This window comes from Tetrao urogallus (assembly GCF_951394365.1).
Source record: "Tetrao urogallus genome assembly, chromosome: 1".
Lineage (NCBI taxonomy): Eukaryota > Metazoa > Chordata > Aves > Galliformes > Phasianidae > Tetrao > Tetrao urogallus.
In genome coordinates this window covers 122,641,269-122,664,046 of record NC_136813.1, presented here as the reverse complement: position 1 = coordinate 122,664,046, position 22,778 = coordinate 122,641,269, and the positions used below count along the sequence as shown (strand labels likewise).

Here is a 22,778-nt window from a genome sequence, read left to right as displayed (position 1 = left end):
AGATGGGATCATGAAGGCAGTATGGTACTGACTGTGGCCCACAGACAGGACAAATCTAGTCTGATGCCACCTCCATGACCCTGAGCTGTGCTGGGCTTTTTTGCCTGTTGTTTGGAAGCAGTACAAATGCTCTCCTATGCAACCTACTGTAGGTAACCTGCTTTAGGATGAGGTTGGACTAGGTGATCTCCAGAGATCTCTTCCAACCCCTATGATTCTGTGACTTTTTTTTTATAGCAATGGTTAGCAGTAGCAGCCACAGCTCAAGTCTGCGGGTCAGACAGATAGCAGGGGGGTACTAGTAGCTCTCAAGCAGAGATGGCTTGAGCTGGAATGTGGGCTGTGCAGGTCAGCATGTGGGGCAGCAACACACTTATCCTGTACAATGGCACAACAGGCAAGAAAAGGCTTACATAAAGGTGGAAAAGCTCATTTCAAGAATGAACCTTCTGATTCTTTTTAATTCCAAATTCTTCTCCGTTTTGGGAGGCAACCCAAGATCTCCCACAACAGGCGGTATACATCTATAAAATCAAGATCTGAGGTTATCTACAGTAGTGCTAAGAGACCTGTTACATATTTAGCTGCAGGAGGTTTGCTGAAGTGTATTTCTGTGGCGGTGCTCACTGGGTCGTGGCATTTCTGTTAATGTTACAAAAATTTGGTGTTAGAGACAGTTAAAATGATGACTCTTCATTCTTTGAGTTGACCGTGATCTGCACAGTGCACTTTCTGAGTAACTCCTTAGCAGCTGTTTACAGCGGTGGCAAATTACAAAAGAAACATTTTGGTATGTCAGATCAGGTTTAAGCAAAACTGAAACACAAGTTTGTAGTTGTTTACCTTAAAGTGGTGCAGAGGAGCAGTACTCATGAGAACTGTGCTCAAGATTGGTCCTGAAGGGAAGGATGTGGGATCATTAGCTGCGAGTCTTTGTTATCTACCTTGGCAAAGAAGCAGCCCACTTATTGCTTATCAGTGTGGGAGATAACTGGGAGAATCAGTGTTCCCAGCATCAGATAGTTGTCACAATTTACTGTGCTCACTCTGCGTGACGTTATCAAAAAGGAGGGTGAAAGAAAAGCCATACATTTCAGCCAGCACGGACAAAGTGTTTTCAGCTTTAAGTGCACTGGCTGAGAAGTATTTTCATACCAGTGCATGATGACTAATGTTCCATGGAGTCATGTTCATGCCTGTCATTTTCAGGTATGGTTGTGCAGCTGCAGGAAGATGTTCATTTGAGCCCCACCAGGCACCTGCCAATACAAAAGGAGAGGCCGCTTGTGCACGGGGCAAGGCTCTAAGCAAGAGAAATTTCTGCAACAAGGATCGTGCCCCAATTACCATTTCAGTCACTGAGTTAACAAGATGAGACCATGGTTTCCCAAAGCTCAGAACAAGTAATATCCATGACAGGGTCAGTATGAAACCACACTAGGTAAGAGGTGCACTTAGGGCATGGTTTTGTTCTTAGCATCATCTGTGAAAAAGAACTCATTGGTGCCCAGTGCAGTCTTTTGTGTGCTTAAATTCGTATCTTTATTCTGCTCAGCAGTGTGGGCCAAGAAGAATTCCAAAATAAATGCAAGAATTGTGGTGTGCAAGATGTCTGAAAATACCCTCAACTGGCTTTTGTTCCAGCAGCGTGCTGGACAGCTTATGTAGCCTCTGAGCCCTTCCTGGCCACAGTGTGAATGGTGCCCCTCTGGGAGGGGCTGCAGTAGAGGCCTCTGACCGGGGGAGCATCCATCTCCAGTGATATTGGAAGTCATTATGGGTTTGTTTTCATTCGAAGGAAAAACCCAATAGATAGCATTTCAAATTTAAGAATTTGAGACAGAATTAAATGACTGTGTTGCTGCGACTGTCTTTGGATGAGTCATGGGTTTAGGATTTGGATCCATTTATGTTCTAAAGTGTCACTGGCTCTGAAAAATTGTGTAGCATGTGTATTGGACTGCCATGAGCCACTGGCCCTGCAGTATCTTGCTGGCCTTCCCAGAGCACTGCTGAGCCTGGGGCAGGCAAGGAGATGGTGACCTCGGCCCCTATCAGACCTGCAGCAGGGCCTTGGGTCTGGGCCATGAGAGATGGGGGTTGTGCTCGGAGAGGGCAACTCCTTGACCTTGCCCCTGGGATGTGTCTTGGAGAGTGTGGACTGGCCTCAGCTACCTCTCTCTAGGTGCTTTTTATTGCTGCCACGTGGAACTAAGGAGATGGGAAGCAGCACTGTGTGCACGAGGGAGGTGACAGCACAAGGTTTGGCCCTGGAGGGAGCCTGCTTCCAGCAGGAGGCACCAAGAATGCTGATGTGTTTTTATGCCTGCGTCAAGAAGGACTGCAAAGAGTCACTGGCATTTAGATGCAAGAGTTAGCCCACCACATTTTTTCTTTTACTATTTAAAAAGACCAAGTTCAGCCTGGGTATAACTTAGCCTTTCCTCAGGATTACTCAACCTCAGACTTTCTTGCAGCGTCACAGGCTTTGCAGTTGCTGTGGCCTCTCACAGCAGATGAACTGTAATGCTAGGTGTAAGGAAACCATAGGAAACGCTCACTTACAGCCTTTCTCTATTTTGTGAGGCAGCTTTTATAGAGCTACTGTGAACATGGCCAAAAGTAGCTTGGAAGGCTACTCTGCTTTTCTTCTTTTTCTGCTCCCCCTCCCCTCCAGCTTCTCTCCATGCTCCCCTCTGCAAGTGGACATCACTGGGATTTACATGAGGAGCCTGAAAGTCACCAAATGAAATTGCTGGAGGTAAAAAGGGGGCTTTGTTATTCCAAAGCTGGATGGATGCCTGCTTTGCCCTTGCATAGAGCTGTGGGGCCATGTGAGGAACCTACCTGGAGAGGAAGGCTTTGAAGCAAGGGAGGTTTCTGCTCTGATCCCTATGCTGCTGTTCAGCTGGCTGCTTCTCTGAGCTAGCTGCTGCTTCACATTGGCTCTTGTTAGGTAGGACATTTTTAGGTATTGGATTGGATTTACTTCCATCCTGTGCAGACCTGCTGGTGGTCTGCTTTTACACGCTCTGATTTACAGAGCTAGTGCCAAGCTCCTAAATTATTAAGCTAGAGTTTTAATAGAAACCCCTATGTAGGCTTAAATTGTTTCCACTCCATTTGGAGTTTCCTGCACTGCTGGGTTTATGTTTTTTCATGCAGGGAAGCATGGAGGGAGGAATTCATAGGAAGGCACAGAGGCAAAGAAGAAGAATTCAGCCTGAGAATACCAGAAAATATAGAAGAAATAAAAGGTTAATTGGTGCTGTATCCAGCTCTGATGGAGGTGATAGGAAAAAAAAGTCTTCCTAATCCCCATGACAATTTAGTGGAAACCTGTCTGTTTGCTTTTAATGTTGCTTGTAACTTTGGTTCCTCAATAAAACAGTTTCTCACCGTTTTTTTGTCTTGACTCCTTCCCCAGGACCTGAGAGCAATGTTTGTCAGCAGTGCAGCTCCCTCTCCAGCCCTGCACCTCTCCTTGAACCTCTTCCCCTTGCTGCCCATTCCCCCTTGTGTCTCCAAATCAGTGCTGGGTCACTTTTACACCTGCTGTTTAAATGCTGTCAAAGGCAGCAGTGGGATTTTTAATAGTACTGCACTGCTAACATTTTTGTCTGTGCTGAGAGCTCTATCTTGGTTCTGAGATGGATGCCTGCAGCTCAGATATACCAGCTGTGGGACGAGTGGGGTTGCTGAATACAGCTACAGCAAGGTGAAGTAGCTGAGTTTTCAGTGTGCTTTTAGAGAACGGAATAAATCTGTTATGTACCAGGCTCTGTGAATGAGAGATTTATGTATGGCGTATCTCACAGAGTGGTGAACAGCTTAAACAGTCTGAGTTGGCTGATGTGTTTGTGGTGTGGTGTTAGCAGCTGAATCCTCCTTGGAGCTTACAAGCTAGCTGTAGGGAAAGTTGAGCTGTGAATTACAAAAGCTACCTCCATAGTTCAATGGCAGGAATAGCAGTGCAGTTCCTGTCATTGTCATAACTCTCTGGCTGTGTTTAGGTGCTTACCGTGCTTAATTGCATGACTGATTTACCTAATGTCTCTCCTGGGGTCATTCATAACACTTTTATTTTTAGGATTCAGGGAAATTAGGGACACTACTAATCTGTTGTGGTTCTTTCTCAAGACAGGAGTTTTGCAGCTGATGATGGCAATAACAGTCACAGAGCAACCTGCTGAAGCCAGTGGTGTTACTACTGGCAGATAAAGTTAATACTTGAAAGTGAACAAGTTCTACCAAAAATACAAAGGTGTGGGCAGAGGTTTCCCTGTGTTTGGATATCATGCGTGATCCAGTGCATCCAATAATCGGTGTATAGATGGTTGCATGTCCTCCATGTACAGTTATAATTTATCCCATTTCGTGGCGAACTGGCTGAGCACCGGTAGAGGATCTTCTGTACCGGGCCTGTAGATCCAGCGGGGTGTCTGACACGCTTATAGGGGAGGTGCTGTGCTGTAGGATCTATGTAACAGCTGGCCTAACATGGCTGGCTTCTCTGCTTGTTTTTAAACAGATGGACCTCTCAGTGGAAACTCTTTACAGCTTCATGCAGGAGCGACAGAAGAAGTACGCCAAGTATGCGGAGCAGATCCAGAAGGTCAACGAGATGTCTGCCATCCTCCGCCGTATTCAGATGGGCATTGACCAGACTGTCCCGCTGATGGAGAGGTTGAACAGCATGCTGCCTGAGAATGAGCAGCTGGAGCCCTTCAGCATGAAACCTGACCGGGAGATAAAGTCCTAGCTGCTCCAGCTCCCTCCACCTCCTGCACCCCAGTGCTTGGCACAGGAGTGACTCCAGACTGGCCGGAGTGGACAGCTGTGTTGTCTCACTTTCTGTTAGGGCACCAAAGGAGGAACAGCCCCAGCTGCCAGGGCTGTGTAGCCAGAAATCCAGGAGCTCCCCTGGTCTCATTGTTTGGAGAGGAACACTTTAACTGTGCTTTCATCTCTCTCTACCTGCCCTGCTCTCTCCTCTTCCGCTGCCACCACCTGTGCTGAGATGTTTGTTTTGTTGCTGTAACTAGATGTGGGTTTCAGAGGAGTTCATTCATCCATTCTTTTTACTAGAAGAATTCAATGGGATATGGGGTGTGCCAAACCCTCTAGCATGCTTTCTGTGCTGCTAGGGTTTAGAGAGTTAGATGGCTGGCAAGTATTTTTGAGATCCTCTGCCCTTGGAAATATGTATGTTTCATAGGTGAAAGTGTGGGATCCAGGAACTGGCTTATTAAAATCTGCCTATTATCATAATTAACACAGTTTGCATGGCAGGATTTTGGCATGTCCTTTCTTGAGGCTCTTTGTTTTTATGGGCTCACTCATTTAATGAGGCTGTGAAGGAATGACTGCTACAGATATGTCTGTTATTGCTGAGCAGCTTTAATGTTTTTCTCCCCTTGTCCTGGCAGCATCCTGTGCCCTAGCTGATGGCTGTTCATGTCCCTTACTTTGCAGTGCAGTTCTAACAGATGCTGGTACCTGCCTATTTACTTGGCACCCCAAAGTTGGATACAAGGGATCAGATCTTGTGTATTTTTTTATTTATTGGTGCTCTTTTATACCAGAGGGATGCAGTTGGAGGGGAGACTTGAAAAGTCCTTCCGACTCTGTGCTGGCTGAACTGCCGTCATGCTGAGAGCTTGCCTGAGCGTGGTGTTTTATGACTAAAACCACACGGCCCTTTGGGATCATGCTCCGCAAACTGCTCCAAAGGCAACAGGATGTTCCTGCGTTCCTGTGAACTGAGCCCCAGCTGGACAGTCCACAGCCTGCTCATGGGGCTGAGGCACTGCTCTGGGACTTGGGGAACTGCAGACTGCCAAGTCTGCTACTGGGCTGCTGCCACAGGCTTTGGTTTCTCTCCGTATAAAATGGGATATTTTACACACTGTTGTGAAATATTTACACATCTAGAAATGGTGTTCAAGCAGCCTGCACTGCAATTGCACAGCAGCTCTTATCCCAGCAGAAAGAGCCTGAAAGCAGAAGCAGGAAGCCTTGGGCTTGCTGGGCCAGTGGTAGGTTTGTGTTCATTACAGACCTCCCAGAATGCTGTTGCTGGTGAGGAGGCTGAACTTGAATGGTTGTTTTATTTCAGAGGTGGTCATCCCAGACTTCGAGGGAATCCCTGCCACAACCCGTCTGTCAGTACAGGCTTTGGGACTTCCTGGAATAGCTCATAGCATATGAGTGTACCTAATCAGCAAAAGATTGTCTCCAGACATTCGAGTGTGACAGCATCATAGGTTTCTGATAGTGTATATGGCTCCTGGAGGCAGTGAGCAACAGGATGCTAGTTTTGCTTCATTACCAGAGGCCACATAGCCCTTTTTGTAATGCATGCTGCAGCCAGCACAGGTCTGTGTTTGAAACATGATTGGGGGGGATTGTGAGCATTGCTGAGAATGGAGTACCATAGCTGTGAGGCCCTCTGGACCGTGCCTGGTGAAGAACTATTGGCAAAGATGTGAACAGAATATCTTCTGAGAAGGGCAGCAGTGAGCCCATTTCTTTACTGCTCTCACTGTGGAGTTGGTGCGTAGTTGTGCATACAGAGTATAACAATGTGAAGAGCAGACTCCCACCTATGCTCTTGTGTTTTGCAGTATTTTACATTTGGTTTGTTTTAAAAAAAAAAAAATGTTGATGCTTATGGGAGCAACCTGTGACAACCTGCTTCCCATGGTCATGCCAAGAGTATCCTTACCATCCTTCCTGGAGACATTCTTTGCCACCTGCCACCAGACATGGTTCAGTAGTCAGTAACTTGAAATAGCTGTGCAGGCATTCTGTCCTCCTTGTCCAGACCAAGCTGCTTGGAAGTGCATAAAGTGTAGCATTCAGCTGCTGTCTCCATCCAGTGTGAGGTTCCCTGTGCCCTGGAGCGCAGGCAGCTTAGGCCAGGAGTAGATCTAGATACCAGATCTGCCAGCAGGGGCAAGGTTGTGGATGCTCACTGATGTAAAGCTTTGGACGTTTTCCTTACAATGTTATGCATCAGATGAAAGCGTTGTTCCTTGCAGTGCTGATGCAGATGAGAGAATAGTGCTCCTGTCCGGAACGTGAAGGAGCAAGGGCTGCAAATCGGTTTCTTATTTGCCTACCTATTGGGCTGATAATGGGAGAAAATGTGTACTCCTATGCGCTTACTGCCTTTTAAGCTTCTGGGTACACTGCTGGATCTCCCAGCTAGTGACTCCTGAACAGCAAGGGTAAATTGTAATAGATATTATAACTTAACTAGAAGGAAATCAGGATTGAAATGTCAGCCTCTTCCAAAGAACACAGGTCCATCACTTCCATTCGACAGATCTCATACATGTCCTGAAAAATTCCTGTATCCTCTGTTCTTAAGGGATGGCTAACAGTTCTATTTAAAGCATAGTCAGTAGCTTTATCACCATCATTCTTAGACCTCTTGCTGAAGGGAAGCCCTTTTCTGCTGCATGTTGCTGTTGTTTGGCTGCCCTGTGCTTTGCTCCATGTGCTGCTTTTGAATTCACCTTAGGAGTGGGTGATGCTCAAGGTGAGACTTTGCTTTACTCTCTCACTCCATGCAGCAGGGATGTGAGACGTGACTATGACTATTCTGCCTACACGTTTCCTTTCCTGAGCCAGTCAGTAGTGGAGAAAACTCGGGTCTCTCTTGTAACCGTACTGCTACTTTTAACACGAAGGACAGATTGTTAGTGTTTTGAACAGAATTATCTGTCGCAGTCCTCTCAAAAGAAGCATTTCTTCCCATTTCTGGTTGTGATGGGAAATGAAACTCATGCGAGGCAGATGCGGACAAAGCCTGCTGGTGTAAAACCCGAAAAGCTGGAGAGTGAAGTGAGGCCCTGGGCTGTGTTTCTTCAGGGGCCTGAGCTGCTCCAATTCCTTTGCTGCCTTGTGTGCTTGTGGCACAAAATGCTGCGGCACTGTATAGTACTGCACTGGAGGAAGTGGTTTCCTTTGTTAACTTTTGTCTTTTCTCTAATTTAATGCATTGTCAGGGTGCTGAAGTACCAGCCTATCTGCTGGTCAGTTCCTGTGAAAATCCAGTGAAGGGGACAGAAAATTTGTTGTTGTTGTTTTTAATAAATGTATTTTAAATTATATATATTTAAATATATTTAAATATTTAAAAGGTCTGTCCCCTCCTCTAGGCTTTTACATGGAGTGAGCAGAAATAGGCACGTCCACAGGCCCTTTGCCCTATCGGCTGGCATTCCACTGGTATTGTGCAGCAGTGCTGTACCTTCCCTCTGCATCTTGTGCTGCCAGCGTGTGATCTGACTGTGAGCCTTGTGCTCCAGTGCCCCTTGGTCTGTGCATTATCATCCTCTTCACTGACTTGCTCTGTATACAGCTGCATGTGTGCTATATGTTCCAGCTCCAACATTAAAATGTTTGGTATTGCTCTTTTCCAAGTGCCTTGCTTGTTGTTTACATACATTGCTTCTTGCCATGAAGGCTGGGGACTGTGCTCAGTCGTACCTCAGCTTTCCTGTTCTGTTTGTGCCCCAGAGGTGGCCTGATGATGGTAAGGAGGTGTGTGTCCAAGAATGAAACAGCCGGTATCTTTGGACGCTGTTCCAGCTGGGATTGACACAGGTATCCAGTTCAAGTGAATGATGTGTACAGTGATGCCGTGCTGTGCTAGTGGGGGGGCTGCAGCTGAGCTGGCTGTCCACCCCTGTGCTGAGTCAGGGAGTCAGTGAGATACTGCCCCTGGCCCTGAGATACGACTGCACACTCTTCCCCCAGGACAGGAGCTGTGGGTCAATGTCATAAGAACATCCCTGGTGTATCAGTGGCTGCTTCCTACAGGGAAAGCCATTCTAAGAAATTCAGAAAAGCAGATTTAGCGGAGAACTGGCAGCAGAATTCTGGCAGCAGAATCGTCCTGCTGTGGAGAAAGCGTTGAGGTGATGGTCTTTTCTCCTGCACCTGGGGAGATGCAAATGCATAGAGATGCTTTTTAAATGATCTGATGTTCTAACTAGGTATGGCTGTCTTACTAAAGTGCATATTTAGATAAGTTTTCCTGAATCTCAGAAATTTCAGATCTCAGACGGGCCAATAATGGCCTTTTTAGAACTCAAGAATGGCCAGGCCTGCTGTTCTGGCCTCTCAGCGTACCACCACTTTTTGTTAGGAATGATTTAAAGCTTGTGCTGTGAGTCCAAGTGTAAGGAGCAGCTAGCAGATGAGCTTGCAGTCAGCAAGAACAGCATTTATGCTCTTTTTCATAACCTCCACTGCCCCATCAAAAGTAAGGCTGGCCAAATCTTGTTTTCAGTCCACTCCAGGAATTTAACTGTGATGGTTAGATCAAGAACACAGTGACCTCAGGACGCCTTCAGCAGTGAAACAAAAATTAAATCTTGTTGAACAGCAAATTTCTGTTGCCTCTTGAGTTCTTGGAGTTAGTCTTAAGACTGTCTCTGTGAAAAGCTGTCTGCTGGCAGGGGTGAGAGGGGAGGGCTGTTTTGTAGGACAGCAAGCTGATGCCATTTTAAGGATAAAGCCTTGGCACCCACACTCTGCTGCAGGACTTTATTCTAATATACGCTACTTTTGTATAAGCTGTTCTCTGAAGGAGCAGTGAGGGGCATAACCTCCCTCAGTATTTGAAAGCTGTTCTGAATGTTTCAGGACAGGCAGATTCCATCACAAGTATGAGTGTAATTACGCTGTTTGAGTAAGAAGTATGGGAGACAAGAAAAAATGCGGTGTGTCCCAGGTAAAATGAACAAGCCGAAATTCTTGCTTCTAGAAAAGCCAGTGCTGCTGTTTTGTGAACAGTGTAATGACAACTGCTGTTGTGTGAGACCATGCAGTTCAGTTCTCCAGCATGAAAAGTGGCAAGAGAAAGGAAAGTGCCATTACCGCTCTTCAAGGGAGCAGAAGGGGTAAGCAGGAACAGGTGAGAGGCTGGAACTGTGAGATCATCGGTTTGTAAGGAGCAGCCACAGTGTCCCCTGGTCTGTGCTGTCCATGAACAGGCACAGCTGCAGAGGATGCACACAGCAGGGATGCACCCTGCCAGCCCTGGCTGCTGTTAGCACTCCTGCTGTAGGCAGGCAGCGGGTGCTCCGCAGCCAGACACACACAGGCTCCTTCCTGTTCTGTATAAACAGGTACCATTTATGATTTTATTTCATCATAACATACAGGTAATGCTCATGACACAATATGAGAAACTCACATCTCTCTGAACCATTTAAACACCTTCCATACACCAAAGATCATTATATTCATATTGAACACGTACACCTTCCCCCCTTACACCCTCCATTTCGCGTTCTGCCCTTCTAAAAACCATTTCCAGCATCATTCAGGTACAGTACACTACTGGAGAAGTGAAATAGGGCAGCACCCTGCACAGGATATTGATTTACGGCTTCCTCCTACAGGAACCTGTCCCCCAACACTCTGAGCCTACAGCTTTGATGCCTGCAGTGACTGCAGCACACTGGAAATCCCTAGGAGCCAGACATCCAAATTTCAGTCCCTCAGAAGGAGTCACCCACAAAAACTGAAGCATACCTATGTGCATGTGTAGAGAGACTAGGACTCTCACTCACGCTCATGTGAGCGTGGGGACACTCTCACACATGAGAACACAAAACCCAGGAAAATTCTGTTCCTGCCTGCAGGGATTTATTTGCGCTTACCCCATTAAGTGATTTAAATCAAAGAAAGCCATGGATCTTTACTGAAATCTGCCTGAGAGGAGCACAACTAAATGGTTGTGTATATATACACGCTCAGTGTGTATATATGCTGGAAACAGTCATAATGTAATTGCTTTCACTCGTTATGTAAACACAGCCAAGTGGCAGTATGCTTAACAAGCAGCTCCAGCCTGACCTACTTCACAGCACAGCGTTGGCTGCCCTTGCCTGCGCTGCCCTTCTTCCGGCACTTCACACACCTCACCAACACAGCCTCTAGGTTCAGCCCATCCTCTTGCTGCCTCTCTGTGTGTCTTTTGCACGATTTAGGATCAAGTTAATCAACGCTGTAGCTTTCAGTGCTATTTTATACAGTCCGCTGTAGGAAACTGTCACATCCTAGCCACAAAACAAAGATGAGATTTTCTCTGCTTTTCAATATAGTAAAACCTGAGATTTGAGTCACAAAATAGCTAAACTTACAGTAAAAAAAAACAACACCCAAGCTGCTGACTTGAATTAGGGCTTCAGTTTGCCGCAGACAATTTTTTTTTAAAGCTGTTGGCCAGGGGTAGGTTTTTGTTACATGTGATTTACAGTTTTCAGCCGCCTGCACTGAAATTGGACAAAACAATATATTTCCCCCCACATCTGCGTTCTGTGGGGCCTCGGGGAAGCCCAAGCTAACACGTGTGCAGCTTCCATCCCAGCACCAGGGGGAAGACAGAGCTCTGCACTGCGCATCTGCTCCCACTCCTTGCCCACTGCCAGCTCGGCACAGCGCTGTGCATGCACAGCAGCAGCTGACATACCACAAGAATGGCACGCTGCAGGGGAAGCAGCTGGTTCTCTGTCAAAAACAACACAAGGAGGCCGTGCCTCATCTCCCATGAAACACCTCGCTGGCAGTGGGGAAAAAACACCTCCTCACCCTGGCACATTCTTGGTTGGTGGAGATCAGAAAACAGAATGCTGGCCCGTGGCAGAGCAACTAGAGACAATTGCAGCCAAATTCTGCATCAGCACACTGGGAAACCAGGACCCTAAGCTGGGACAGAGGACAGCAGCCAAAACTGAAGTTCCTTTGGATCTGCAAGTGCAGGAGGTGAGCAGGCTTTCCATTAAAGCTGTCTTCTCAAACTCTTGTTTCTTTCCCACTCCATTATGAGATGGGACTTTGGAGTTCCCCTTTCTGTTTTCCCTGGACACATGAACAGACCTCTTTCTCAAATGAAGTCAGCAAACCTGAAACGGGCATCTGCCTCAGAGTCCTCAGTCTGGGTGAAGATGGTGGGGGGGAAAAAAAACAAAACCATGAATCACTCTCATCCCACACGTAGACTGGAGCTGGGTATGAAAAACAGGCCTGTAAGGTAGTCCTCAGTTCAGAACAAAACCCCAGCCCACCGGAGCTTACAACCCCTTTTTTCTAGAGCCATCTGTTGAATTGTTAATTGTCCAGAAGAGGGCTTTGTGGCATTGTACTAGCCACTTCTCTGTCATCTTAAGTGGTAACTGCTCCATTACAGCTTAGAAGCCAAACTGTCCCTCTCCCAGAAGCCAGCTTAATAGCAGAAATACAAACACTGCTTATTTTATATTTCAAAAGAATGGGGGAAATGGCCACAAATACAGATCACTTGTCTTAAGAATTACTGCTAGGCCAACTGAAACACTTGTGCGTAGACAGCTTTAAAAAAAATCCAACGTGGCTAGTTGTTACTTGTTCACATTGCTTACCAACTGACTACCGGCATCCGGCAGCCATAAAGCCCTAGTTTGTTATATTTTTGAGGTACTGGTTTCTTCTCTGAAGCAGCTCTCTAGAAAATCACCTAAAGCCTATCCATTAGAACAATAGTTACACCAGTATTTACATTTGTCTGAATTGTCTTTTCAGACCAGCCTTGCTGCAACCAGTCCCTAGTTCCTTTGGAATCACTCCCAGCCTCCTTTCTCCTCAGGTCTCCTTCCAGAGGTTGGCTCAGCGTCAGAGCTAAGGTGCACTGGTGAGGACTTGGGGCTTGAGGACGGGAGAATAAAACTAGCTTTGATGGGTAGGAGCGTGTTTCAGTGGAAGCAGAGAAATGGTCTGGTACCAAGAGAGTTTCCTTTCTGAAAACATTGAAAGGATGTGCAATCCATTGCACGTAATTGCTTCCTGTGTCAGGGGAAAATCTTTGAAATGTTCTGCCCTTCTCCAGGATGGGAGGAGAAGACCCCAATGGTAGGCTCAGTCTCCTCGTGCGGATGTTCTCTTGTTGCCTTGCTCTATCAATCTAGTCACTGTGCTCCCACCAAAGCTCCATGTCTCCTCCCTCCCCCTTCTGCACAGGGTTTGTCCTTTTCAGACCTGCAGGGATCTGGAGGGGGAGCGCCTCCGCTACAGTCACACTAGTCCACCACTCCTCAGGACACTTCAATGATTTCCATGCTGCCCGAAAAGCTCGACTGACTGCCCACCTTCCCCAGTTCTTCTCTGGATCTGTTGTCCGATATGATGCTTTCCCCAAACTCCATCTGGCAGCTTCTGCGTTTAAACTGCTTTTCAAAAGAACTCTCCTCGTGCCAGCTCCGCCTGGAGTCTCCGCGGTTGCCCTGCTTCGTCCTCCTGCGCACAGCACAGGCTTGCTCGCAGCCCGTGGGCAGCTGGCTGCAGCTGTAGGCAGAGTAGGCAGCACTGTTCCCATAGATGGCAGAGGCAGAGTAGAAATGTGAGGACTCGGCTGCAAAGTACCAGCTGTTGGTAAGGGATGGGGCCGATGTCTGAGGAGCCAAGATGTCCGAGTGCCAGCCTTTGAGGCCCAGTCCAGCCGCAGATTTCGCCAAGTGCTGCTGGCTGGTGGAGAGCCCAAACAAGAAGTTCGTTCGGTAGTTGTCTTCCATGCTCCCGCTCCGGTGCAGCGGGTACAGGAGCGCCCGCTGAGTGACTGCACCGCTGCTGGATCTCCCCACGTGCCGCTTGCTCTGGCTATCCAGCTGCCAGGCATTCTGGGCCTTCTTTGGAGGGTTTGCTTCCTCTTTATCAGGGCTGGCTTCTGGGGTCTGCTCTGAGACCTCCTGCACAGGGGAGAACTGACACAGCTTGCTGCTTCCCTCTAAAGCTGTTGCATGTTTATAGTACTCCAGGGTATCTTCAGAAGAGGTGAAGCCCTGCACTGATGCAGTCACACAGCTGCTAGTGGCAGAGTAGGACACAGATTTGATATCCAGTGAAAAGGAGCGCTTCAGCCGGTTACTGTCTTCTACCTTATCTAGGGAGACGTGCAGCCCATTTATGCCCTGTACCAGTGGGCTGTCCTCCAGCGAGGGCAAGTGAGTGCATGGCATGTTGCCAGGGTCTGCGGGCTTCGGTTCTACGATCTCTGAGGTAGCAGTGATGCAGAGCTGACTTGTGGCGAGGCTGCTCTGCCCCCCCTCTGGCACCAGCACGTGCTCGCCGCTTTTCTCCAAGTGCAGAAGTTTCAGCTTGCTGATGTGTCCAGGCTGACCGCTCTGGTTCTTGATTTTTTTCTCAAAGTCCAAAAGCTGGCCCAGAAAGTTGAAGTTGGGAGAAATGGTCGGCCTTTTTTCTTTCACAAATCTGGAAAGAGAAGAACAAATTATTTTAAGAACTTGCTGCTCAGACTTGAAATAACACTTAGAGCACTCATCCTAAGGTTAGCAGCCTAATACTCGTCAGGATGCTTCACCTGAGGTTCTGACAAGCATGGATAACTTAAGAATGGAAAAGAGGACAGCTTTTATGCAATGTAATGATGGGTTCTCTCAACTCTTTATTACCTAAAGGCAGCTAAAGATGGAGGAAAGAAAGCTTTCAGTTTACCTCTTTATGGTGTCTACAGCAAGGTTTGAAGAAATCGTTTATTTTACTGTGTCATTGCTATTTTTGGTCTCTGGCTGAATCTAAGAGCTCCTCCAGTGTTGAGAACAGCGCCGAAGCAGAAAGCAGAGCACTTGTCCCCACTGTCTGAGTGGCTGGAATCCCATACTTCTTTCTCCTCTCTCTTTCATGCCATCAGTGCTTCCTGTCCCGTTTTACCTTTGTCAAGAGATTGCTCTCATGAATGCTGACCTTGCACAGCAAATGCCAGTCACTTCTGCCATACTCTGATATTGACCACTGATATGATCATCAAAAAGGAAAATAAGCAAATGCAGCATTAAAAAATCATTCAGCCTGTGTTCGACAGTAAAAGAGTAACAGCATCACCGAATCCACGTAATAAGTATTCTCCAGTCCTGAAGGAAACAGCCTAACTCTCATACTTATGCAGTCATGCACTTTGAATATGAACAACCTGCAAGACATAACTTCAAAACATGTTCCTGAATCAGGACTGCAAATGAATGAAAAACTTCAGTGTTGAAGTCACATTGTGTAATTCAGAATTAAATATGGCAGGAGATTTTGCCTGATTTGTAGTGCAGCTAAAAAGTTTGTATTTTTACTGACTGTAAAAGAGGAGGCTGTCCAAATCCCTCTTTTTTTGTTTTTTTCCCTTCCCATTCCTGAGCGGTGAAGGTAGCAGATGACAAGGGAATTAACAGGAGAAGAGAGCTTGAATAGCTAAACCTACTGCAATCACACACATAATGAAGAAATTAAATATTATTAAAGGCAGCAAATCTCTCTGGTGACACATGCAAAAAGTGAGTGTGCAGTTTTTAAAAATGGCATGAGAAAAATTCTAAGGTGTACTCATGCGTATACACACACGGGGGCATAAATGCAAGCACACGACAATGCAAAAAAGAAGGGTTTTGTGGTTTTTTTTTTTGACGTTGCAACAACTTCAAGGACACCAAGTTTTTTGAACACAGCAGGCACTGTTATTTTTTGCTAATCATCTGAATAGGAGCGAATAGTCAAGCTGATGTTATGACCTGCAAGAACAGATTGCACAAAGTGATGGTGGAAATTTCCACTCTGAAGAGCAACCCCATTCCCTCAACTTTTCTCTCCTCCCACTCCAAAATATGACAGTTTTAACTTTAAAACTAGCTTTTTTTAACTTGAAAAAGGCATCAAGAAAGTCTCCTTGATCCCTTCTGCCAAGTTACAAGGCTTTGCAAAACTTGTCATTTCAAAATGCATGCCTTTTCTTATTGAAAAATATGCAAAATATTTAAATGGTGATGTTTGTTTCCCTTGCATAGTCCACTCTACAAATCAAACAAAAAATGAAAATAGTGTATTTCCTCAGGTCTTTCATTTCAAGTAACATTTAGCGTCACCTTGTATTTTTTTAGAAGTTCCAGACAAACATTTTATCTAATACCTTTCATTAAACCAGAAAAAGTACTTTCCTTTTAAGCTTTGCTAGCTAAAGATTCCAAACGAATAAGTGAAGTGTGCTGCAGACCTTTCTCACTAAATCATATCAAAGGAAATACATTAAAATAAAGTCAAAGTTTCACAGTAGTTGTTCAGCATTTACAGTGCAAAGAAAAAAAAAAGGTCAAGGATGTGTCATGGAAAGAACAAAGAAGCACTTCTTGCTCAGTGAAAGCTCACTGAGGTGTGCCTTTAAGAAGCATTCAGCACTGTACAGCTCTCACCTGCAGACCTGCAGTCTGGGATCAGACCAGCTGCTCAGGGAATCAAGCTCATGCCTTGCACAGTAACCATCTGCATCCAGCAGTGCATCTACTGTCTCTCGCTGTGTCCCTCTGAAGTTTCACCTCTGCTTCTTAACAAGCCAAACCTACTTCATCATACCCAACTAACCAAACAGTCAGTAAGCAGTGGCAGAAATCTTTCTGCAGATTGTTAAATGCTATGGGGGACATCTGCAGCTCTGGCACCTCTTACATGGAAGAGATGGCATTTCTTACATGCCATAAGCAACTTAAAAGAACGTGTCCCATGAAAACCGTTCATCTTTCTGTTCCCATCTCTGTTTTTAGAGATAGTGCTAGCAAACACAACAGTGATTTGGAAGGTGCTCCTCTCAAGCTGCTCCAGCACAATTATTCAAACTGCTTCTGTGTGACGCATGTAATGGAGGTGCGTCAGCTCTGCCAATTAGCCTGCAAGGTCTGTCAAGAAGGAAGGCAGCGTTTCCTGTGCTATGCAGGAACAAAAAGAAGTTTGTCAGCTGAAACAGAGAAGCTGTGGTAAACTGCAGTCAAGTCAATTCATGTGGAATGTAGTGTTCACAATACAAGTACAGAAATACTGTGATTTGAAGGTGGAAAAAGTGTGTGAGGGGGTTCCCTCAAGAATTCCCTAATCCCACATAGTGCTTATACCTGAAAATACTTTGTCCAAGAGTTTTTGTTGGAAATTAATAGGAGCAAAGTTGCTTCCTTAATTCATATGCATTTTACTTGCAGGCACTTCTTTGAGAGCATTAGCAAGTGCCAAACTGAAGTAAATAAATCCAGCCTAGCATTTGTCACAAACGGGATTATAAATATCCTCAGTTCTCATTCTTTCTCCATTTCATTCTCTCTTCAGATTGCAAGACAGTGTTCTGTATGATATATCTGTGTATATATAGGTACATATGCGGTTTAAATTTCATTTATTTGCCTACTCAGAGCAAAGGCCAACATCAGCACTTTGAATGAACATTTGGTGCGCAATGTCTGCACACAGCCACTCATTTGTTTATGGTGGAAATCTACATTTAAAGCAAGAATGCCTACAGGCCAATGAGCTACATCATAAAGTAACATGCCTGCTTCTGCACTTGGTCGTACAACTTTTTACTGCTTCAAAAACAGGCTGCCAGACACAAGAATTAACATGAAGGGAAACTTTCTCCTTACCTGTAAGCTTCATCTAAGGACATATCCATTCTCTTCATGATGTATGCAATAGCGATTGTGGCAGAACGAGATATTCCAGCTAAGCAGTGCACTAACACACGGCCATTTGATGCTTTTGCTTTTTCTGCATACCAAAGAAATCAGCAGCATTATATTATGATGAAAACTTTGCAAGGAAAGCAATGTTATTTTGAAATTGTTCAGAACTTCCAAAAATGGCTACCAATTACAGATTTCATGGAAGCTTTGAACAACAATTATTTATTTTCTCAATCGCTGCATTCGGTATAGAAAAAACACATGACTACACAGAGGAAATGCACTGCAGTTACAGCATGCTGCATTTACTTTAACATGCACATAAACAACCCCCATCTAGATTTCTGGGAAAGCTGACTGTTCCATCACAAACACTTGCTTTTTGCTTGTATGTAAGATTAGAAACGACTTGGCCAGTTTATCTGTTAGCTTACTGCTCAAAGACAGGATCTGTATGTCTAATTTTCTAATTCACTCTCTGCAGGCATATATCACGCATCTAGCAGGTTGCCAGAAAGCAAAGCTGTGCTCTTAAAAAGTGTCTTTGTTCTGTAAGTGCTGGAACACGCAGTGGCAGAATCTCCCTTCTTTGGTTACTTTGGTTCTGTGCTTATGAAGTGATGGTGATTGTATATGCAGATCCTTAGGGTATTTTCATACCACCCAGAAAGAATTCAGGTCTTCTCCAGCCAAAATTGGAGGCAGACACACAGAGTAATCCAGAAAGTGTTTTAGAGAGCCAACATAAAGTTTCTTCTCACCTATAAAATCAACTGATTTATCCAACCAAGGCAAAATCTTCTCACAAAAGCTGTCATTCACAGGCACTCTCAAAAAATGGGATTCTGGAATGAAATCGGGCTTTGGACAAGTATTACTGGCATTTAGTACATATCCAATATCATTCTGCTGGATCATCTCCTATGAAAGAGAAAGATTAAAAGCAGATCAGTCAAAAAATACCTTTGGAGCACTACGAGGAAATCATGAACTCAAATGTACATAACAAGAAGGGGCACTGTTTTTTGAAAAAGATCACTGTTAAGCCTTTGACTATTCAAACAGCTTTTAATGAGACGTCCAGAATGTTCAAGTAGCCTATGAACTGCAAATTTTAGAAGAACAAAATTAACAACAGAAATAATGGCAGAATACCATCTGTTCCTAGGAAGCGTCACTTCCAAGAGAATCAGTTTGGTTTTTTTGCTACTTTGGTTTAAATTCTCACCCTGCACGATGACAACATAATCAAACATTTCCCATGTGCAGTTTGCTGACCTGAATACATGTGTTGAGGATCAATTATCCCAGATGAGATTATCCCATCACAGATAATAAGAAATGTGAAATGAAACTGATGCTTCCTGCAGTCACCTCTTCAAGTACCTAAGGCTTCTTTATTTCAAAGGCAAGGTGTGAAATTCATTCGAAACCAAGACCTTGAAGTAGGCTGCTTCTGTACAGCACTAACTGCAGTTTTATGGTCTGAGATTGCCCCTGTTTCAGTTTTCAGTCTTTAGTCCTCCAGAATTGTCACAGGAACAAGAAAGGACTCAAAGCATGCAATCAGCTGGGCCTTTTAAGTAAAATGATTTTCATGGTTGCAAAATAAACAAACAAATGTTGCATCTTGCTATGTTCTTTGTATTTAGAATTGTGTCACAAAGCAGCCTTTGATGCAGCAGGCACCTTGATGCCTGAGTACTAGAAACAACTGCTAGGTCACTCCACAAAACGTCCACCCAATCTCCTTTAAGTAAGGACCTTGCCACAGAAAAGTAAGCAAGTTAATGTATTCATTATCAAACCACCATTCTGTTACAGGTATGATGTGGTAAGCAGTGACAGCAGCTGTACAGATACTTGTAAGGGGAAATGTTTTGCCAGATTTTGATTTAAACCAAACACAAAAAATAAGGAAAAAACCAAAACAAAACAAAAAAACAAACCAGAATTCTGATTGTAATTCTTTAGCTTTTGCAGCAGTTATATTAAAAAGTACAATTATGCCAAACAAGGAGCAATAGCAAGAGGAGAAACAGGGACATGGCAGTATGTCTAAAGTATCTATCTTGTTCAAATCAGGTTAAATAAACTGTAATGTTTACTACACAGGTACACTGTGTGTACGTTGTGGTGTATATGTAGAAGGGCTGAACACAGGCACACATATATATAGGCAAGCATAAATTAAATTTGCAGTGAGAAGCGCTGGAAAGCTGATGAATTTGGAATTCGATTACTCAAATAGGAATTAAAAGGCTGCAGACACTAAGTCTGAAAGTACTGAGCCAAAAAGACACCCAGAAATGTGTTAGTACTCATCTTTGAGACCAAGCCTGAAGAAAGAAGTTACGCTCCTTCTGTTCTAAAGTATCAATAAATCCTTATGCAGCACACTGTAATACAATAACCATAACAGTGTCTTCACTGTAAGGCACCCAAGAGGAAGAAGTGCATTATGATGGAAGGAAAATCCAGAAATCCTAGTACTAACAGCTTTGTGAAAAGAAGATAAATGCTCATTTGTCAGCTTATTTACATTTTATGATTTGTTTAATCTTAGAATTAATGACACCCTACACTGTTAGTTTGTTCCAGGAAATAAAATCCAGGTCTGGAAGAAAAAAAACCAACAACATGATAGTTATGTAAGGAGCAAAGCAGAACCTTACAGCTCAAATGCTGGTACAAAATTTGTGATGTAAGCAGAAAACTTGAGTTTGTCTTATTTTCTCAAATCTGAACATCAACAAAGATGAGCAAAGTAGCCTCTTGCAATGCGATCTGATATCAATAGTCAACAATATATCAAAGACTGAGACCCAGAAAGTGAAATGGGCTTCTTTATCAACTACAGTAAAAGAGAACTGATAATGGTGAAACAAGTACACTTTTTGCAAATACATGTATTTAGATAAAGCAACACCATTGATCACCAGATTGTTAAACAACACATTGGAAAGCTAGTTCAGAAACTCCATGAGGTTCTTAGTGCTTTGTCACTGCAGAGAATGGTACAGACATTTTCAGAATTAAGCATTTAAAAATAAATTTCTTAAGCAAAAATATAAGTAATCTCCTAATTATTTTCTGAAGCCATCATTAATTGTCCTTAAGGACACAACCCAAACATATGCATTTGCTTGTTTTTCATACATAAATCATTATCAGTAGAAGTAGTAGTGGCAAACAGCATCAGTGTTCTAAAAGGTCACGTTACAGGACAATCTGTTCAAGACAAATTTCCCCCCCTCATGCACTCAGAGATTATCCTCTAAAAGATCTGAAAAGTTTACCTCATCTTGACAAACCATGCTGAAAATTCACATCTTTCAATTACTGTGCTCAACTGAATTGCAAATAGAGGGTTTTTGCAAGTATTTTAGACATTTAGATTTTAGGGAAATCAGTATGTCTGGTCAGTAGTGAGATAATGGGACCTCACAGGTAGCATCTGAAGGCAAAAGTACAGTCAGTGCGAACAACCATATTTTACAGTGCTGGGAATCTTGCTTGAATTTTCTAGAAAAGTATTTTTAAAAATCTGAACTTGAATTAAAGTCACTATTATCATCTTCACACAATGCTGACTTCTTACTGTCCCCAGGAACTGACGAAAGCAGTTAGGTCATGAAACTTGAGCACATGAACTTAACCACTTACCATCTTCTTGACTGTCGTAATGGAGACAGACCTCTGCTACTAATGACTGGTTTTTCTTTTTCATTCTCTCCTTTTGAATGTGCTTCACTTCCCAGCTTTTATATCATGTATTGGTAGTTCTGAGCATTCTGTGTATTGAGAAGCATCCTGCTTGCTCTTCCTAAAAGCCTTGTGTAGCATCCAGGCTACCCACAAAGCAAAGTGTGGAAGGAAGAGCAGCAGAAATTACAAGCCACATGGAGCATCTTTCTGCCCTTGGCATTTCTACAGTCGTGATCTCAAGCTATCACTGTCTTTGAGTTGGATCTCAAGAAACTGATTAAAATAGGAAATGTGGAGTTACCAATAGATGGGACAATACCAAATGCATTCTGAGAGGTAGGTTCATTTGTTCCCACAGCTGTACCAACATTTAAGCCAGGAGCCACTTAAGTCTTTCCACTCACAGTCACCAAAACTGACTGCATGAGATGAGGTACCAAGACTCCATTTGAGTTACTAAGGTCCATTTCAGTGCAGTGAACAAGTAACATGCTCAGAATAAAGAATTGCCTGTTACTTTTATCATGTATGAAAATTGTACAAGCAAATATGAAATCATAAAATGTATATTTGTCCTAAAAACAGATAAGAAATTTACGAGGTGAAGAAGTACAAATCTGTCCAACTCCCATGGGTCCAACATTAATTCTAAAGTATATACAACTGCAGCTGTGATGGACAAATGTTGATATAATATCAAGACTGTAAACTGATGGGCATGGGAGACACCGCCAAGTGCCTACTGTCTTGTAGAGTGCTCTGCTACACTCAGGGCTTACCAGTGGCAGTTGTGGTTTTTGACTACTCTAGTTCTACAAGGAAATTCCTGACCACCACTACCACTTGGATTGCTTTCCTGAGGAGGCCCATGTACCATGCTGATGCATAACATCTACTTACAGGAATCAGTTTACTGCAAGTAAAGGGAACATCCTCTTTCATCTCTGGGGATTATTCACTCAAGAACCACAGCACAAGAGTTCCAGTCATTCCCCCAAATGCTGTGGCATGTCCCTGGCCACACTGGAAAATAAGGGTCCTTCTCTCTCCCAGACCTAGGATAGCACTTACCACTCATGTATTGAAACAAACAACATCAAAGCGTCTGATTTGCTACCACTTAAAGCAGAATTTATTTATTTTTTAATTTACTTGGTTTAAGTTTACCTGTTGTCTTTTATCTGAGGGTGACAAACCATTTTTGAAGTAAGAAAAACAGTAAGAAAAATAAGTCGTTTTGACGTCCATCTTAAGTGAATCAGGTCTGAACTGCTGACTTGCTGTCTGGCATCAAAGTTGCTGAAGATCTTAAAGGATGAGATATATACAAATACTGCTGATGGTCCTTTGTATTCTTTTTTTTTTTTTTTTTTTTTTTGTATATTCCTTAAAAGTACACATATCTTCTAAATGATTTCCTGTTAGTCAAAAACCCCATTATAAATTGTGGAATATCCCAAAATAGCCTTTTAAAAGCAAGACTGGGATGGACTGAAAAGTAGAAGAAATCCATGAGAATATGATAAAGTATATAATTGACTGATGGAATATCCCAAGTTGGAAGGGACTTAT

At 44.0% G+C, this 22,778-nt stretch overlaps 2 protein-coding genes across 2 annotated transcripts in view; one reads left to right on the top strand and one right to left on the bottom strand.

Annotated features, from left to right (window-relative positions):
* Positions 1-4,762, top strand: part of BORCS5 (BLOC-1 related complex subunit 5) — a gene marked incomplete at both ends in the record, with an annotated part of 55,438 nt that extends 50,676 nt beyond the window's left edge. Inside the window, one exon of the mRNA XM_079547754.1 lies at positions 4,532-4,762. Within this exon, the coding sequence (XP_079403880.1) occupies positions 4,532-4,762 (231 nt within the window). The remainder of the gene's footprint in view (positions 1-4,531) is intronic.
* An 8,329-nt stretch (positions 4,763-13,091) lies between these two features.
* Positions 13,092-22,778, bottom strand: part of DUSP16 (dual specificity phosphatase 16) — a gene marked incomplete at both ends in the record, with an annotated part of 32,607 nt that continues 22,920 nt past the window's right edge. Inside the window, 3 exons of the mRNA XM_079536964.1 lie at positions 13,092-14,265; positions 17,460-17,583; positions 18,260-18,419. Of these exons, the coding sequence (XP_079393090.1) occupies positions 13,092-14,265; positions 17,460-17,583; positions 18,260-18,419 (1,458 nt within the window). The remainder of the gene's footprint in view (positions 14,266-17,459; positions 17,584-18,259; positions 18,420-22,778) is intronic.